This window comes from Nestor notabilis, unplaced genomic scaffold (genome assembly GCF_000696875.1).
Source record: "Nestor notabilis isolate BGI_N333 unplaced genomic scaffold, ASM69687v1 scaffold25032, whole genome shotgun sequence".
Classification (NCBI taxonomy): Eukaryota; Metazoa; Chordata; class Aves; order Psittaciformes; family Psittacidae; genus Nestor; species Nestor notabilis.
In genome coordinates this window covers 6,396-9,815 of record NW_009917342.1, presented here as the reverse complement: position 1 = coordinate 9,815, position 3,420 = coordinate 6,396, and the positions used below count along the sequence as shown (strand labels likewise).

The 3,420-nt window shown below is 51.5% G+C and overlaps 1 protein-coding gene across 1 annotated transcript in view; it reads left to right on the top strand.

Moving 5' to 3' along the window:
- Positions 1 to 389: 389 nt before the first annotated feature.
- Positions 390 to 3,420, top strand: part of LOC104401574 (stromelysin-3-like) — a gene marked incomplete at its 5' end in the record, with an annotated part of 8,747 nt that continues 5,716 nt past the window's right edge. Inside the window, 3 exon segments of the mRNA XM_010009187.1 lie at positions 390 to 640; positions 1,830 to 1,973; positions 2,971 to 3,104. Coding sequence (XP_010007489.1) covers positions 390 to 640; positions 1,830 to 1,973; positions 2,971 to 3,104 — 529 coding nt within the window.

Below are 3,420 nucleotides of genomic sequence, written 5' to 3'. Positions count from 1 at the left end.
GGGAACAAAGGATGTGGGGCAAAGGGGTGGAATTTACTCCCTAGTGATTTGTTTCATTCTTGAAGGGTCTGGTTCTCATCCACAACTTGGAAAAGCATTTCCTGCCAGCCAGCTGCCAAGGAAAAGTGGACCAAAAATAGCCCAGTACTTATGGGGTGCCATGGAATGACACAACACAGTGCCTCCCAGGTGTGACCTGGCTTGGAGCAGCACAGCCCAGGGAATGGAGGATGCTTGTGGGGAGCATTTGGTGCCCTAGTAGCAGGGGAACAGCCTCAGGCAGAGGTGGAACTCACTGCTGCAGGACTGCTGTGGGTGGACATTCTCCACTCTGCATCAGGACATCTTTTCCCAATCACTGAAGTTGTGGCTTCACTTTCCCCTTTTAGGACGTGTCCCGAAAGCATCACACCTGGAAGGAGCAGAGTCCTTGGCTGTCTTCCTTGGTGAACGCTGTGGGGACTGGTGTGCCTGTGAAGGGCTTCCCTGTGAGTGCAGATGAGCGGGCAGCGCGCTGGAACCCGCCCCGGTGCGGCGTTCCGGACCTCCCGGTGCTGCCGGACGGACAGAATGGGCGGAACCGGCAGAAGCGATTTGTCCTCTCCGGTGGGCGCTGGGACAAGACCGATCTCACCTACAAGTAAGAGAGTTCCAAACTGGGACTCAAGCTGGTTTACTTCTTTCCCCCCAGACCTCTCAGGCTGATGGCCCCAGAAGCACGGCACACTTTGATGTGACCAGAGGGCAGCCAGGGAAGAGGGGAGCCACACACTGAACCACCAGCAGCATTGCACCCAGCACCTCCACATGCCCTCATGCACACACTGCATAAACACAGCTGCCCACCCACCCCTGGCCAAACACATTCTGCACCACGCCTCCATCAGTCCCTTGTGCATCAACACCCCTGTGCATTCCCTTCCCTACATCAAACCAAGCTGAGACTCCACCACCAGCCTTCTCCCGCTGTGCCTTTGCCCCCACAGCTGCCCCACCACAGGCTCACCTCACAGTTTATTTTACAAAGGCCTTTTTATTCAGCTGTTATTGATGTTCCCATAAACACAACTTCAGTGTGAAGTTTTGCCCATATCACCTGACACATCCTCAATTGTGAATCTGCTGAGCAGGCTTGGAGGAGGGTTGTGCTGCCTCCCCAGTTGACCACATGGACTTGAGTGGAGAAGTGAGCACACTTGTATGGACCTTGACAGCATGTAATTCATCTTTGGTTTAATTAAATGCAGGAGACAGTTCCTCATAGTATTAGGAGCCTGTAGGTAACAGAAAGGTGTCTTCATTTTTTTTTGGTCAACTGTGTTCAAGAAAGAACTGCAACAGAGACTAACACACCCCATCACTGGTAATGGAAGGGAAAGAAAGCTCCCTCTGTGGCACACCTTACAGTCTGCTTTTGTTATAGGAGGGCAGAAGATGTAGGAGCTGCTCTGAGTGAGCCCAGTTTCCAGGGGCATAAATGCAGAGAATGAGAAGTAGAGATCACATCACACCACTTGCAGACATCTCTGTGGGGTGGACTCATGGGGGATAGACCTGGAAAATGCTGCTGCACTTCAGCAAAACACAGCTCTGCAAAGCTCTCCAGAGAGCTCACCTCTGGCCCACCAGCCAGAGAGTTTCAACACTGACAGGATTTGTCTGTTGCACATGCTGCTTGGAAGGGGGTGCTGGAGCCGTGCTCATATGGATTGGAGATGTTCTGGTGCTGAGGTAGAGTGGCACTGATCCTACAAGCTAGTGTCTTCATGACAGAGCGTGCTTGGGACAGCACATGATGCTCTCGTCATCCAGTGTCTGTTGCCTTTCAGAATCATCAGGTTCCCGTGGCAACTTGTAAAGACTAAAGTGAGAAGGACCATTGAGGAAGCTTTGCAAGTCTGGAGTGATGTGACACCGCTGACCTTCACTGAGGTGCAGGAGGGACGGGCTGACATTGTCATTGATTTCACAAGGTGAGCATGGTGGGCAGCAGCACCCTCCTCACAGACAGAGAAGACCCCAAGCTTCTAACCAGAGTGGAGGGCCACCAGCACACAACTTTCAGCTCATGTTTCTGCTTTCAGAGACTGGGATATTTTTGGTTTTGGTACTTTTTGTCAGTTGTGGCTGCATGGTGGAAGTGCAGCTGTCCCATGGTGGCTGTGCACAGCGCCGTTACTGATCGTTCGTTAATTTTTGTGGTACATTTACATTTCTCTGCCCACAGGCTGTTTTCTTAAGCGTTTGTTTTGACTTTCCATCTTTGGATCCTCCATCCTGTCCCTTGATGGAACAACTTAACTGTCTGCCCAAAGACAAATATAATTTCTTGGTTAAATGGATCTTGGCTCCTGGCCTGAAATTCACTTTTGGCAAAATACGCATGAGGGCAAAGACTTCCCTCTGCTACGTGTTTGCACAGAGCTAATAAGGGCAGTGGAGACAGTCCAAGCAGTGATGTGATTTGCATACTGTATATTTGCCTGTGCCTCCCTCAGCTCTCTGAAGTGGCTGCATCTCTCACCAGTTTCCTTCATTAGCCAACAGAGGGCTTGGCGTGAGTGAGGACATGAGGATTTGGCTGGGTTTGCTGCCAGCTGCCCCTCTGCATCCCCCCACCACTCAGTTGTGTCAACTTAATCTTAACTTGAGCAGTCACCTCCTTAATTCTTCAGGCTCTACAGTCAGCTTTGGGCTGGAAGTTGAACAGGGGGAGGAGGGAAACATCCCTGAGAAAACGTAAGACCTCCCCAGGGATTGGTGTGACCAATCTCAGCTTCCTCAGTGCCCAGAACTGGGTTTGTGGCAATCAGAAGGACTGTGAGCAGTTGATCTGGACTTGTAGGATGATCTTGGGTTGGCAGTGAGAGCTGCTGTTCCCTTGCAGTGGCTCCCCACCTTTGGTCATACGATGCTGTTCACTGCAGGTACATGGCTGTTTATCTGAAGTGCAACGTGCCTTCCCTCCAGGTACTGGCATGGAGACAACCTGCCTTTTGACGGGCCTGGAGGGATCCTGGCACACGCATTCTTCCCCAAGACACACCGTGAGGGAGATGTCCATTTTGACTATGACGAGACCTGGACGATTGGGAACAACCTGGGTACGGTACTGTTTTAGGGGGAGCTGTGGATGGTCCAGGATGCTTAACAGTGCACTTGGAAACGATTCCCTTGTGGTGTGAGCAGGGACCCTGTAAAACTGAGAGGCAACAATCATTTTTGTGGTGTACACTGGTGTCTTCCACCACTTACAAACCTATTGTTAGTATTCAGGTCTTCCCTTGTTATCTTTCAGCCAGAGCAATGCCTGTGTCTGGCACCGGGATCTTGGCGTCCCAGTGGGCTCCTCCTGTTCCTTGCAGGGGGAACAAGAGAGATGATGACTGCCACTGGGGATTGCATCCAGCATTTGCAGGA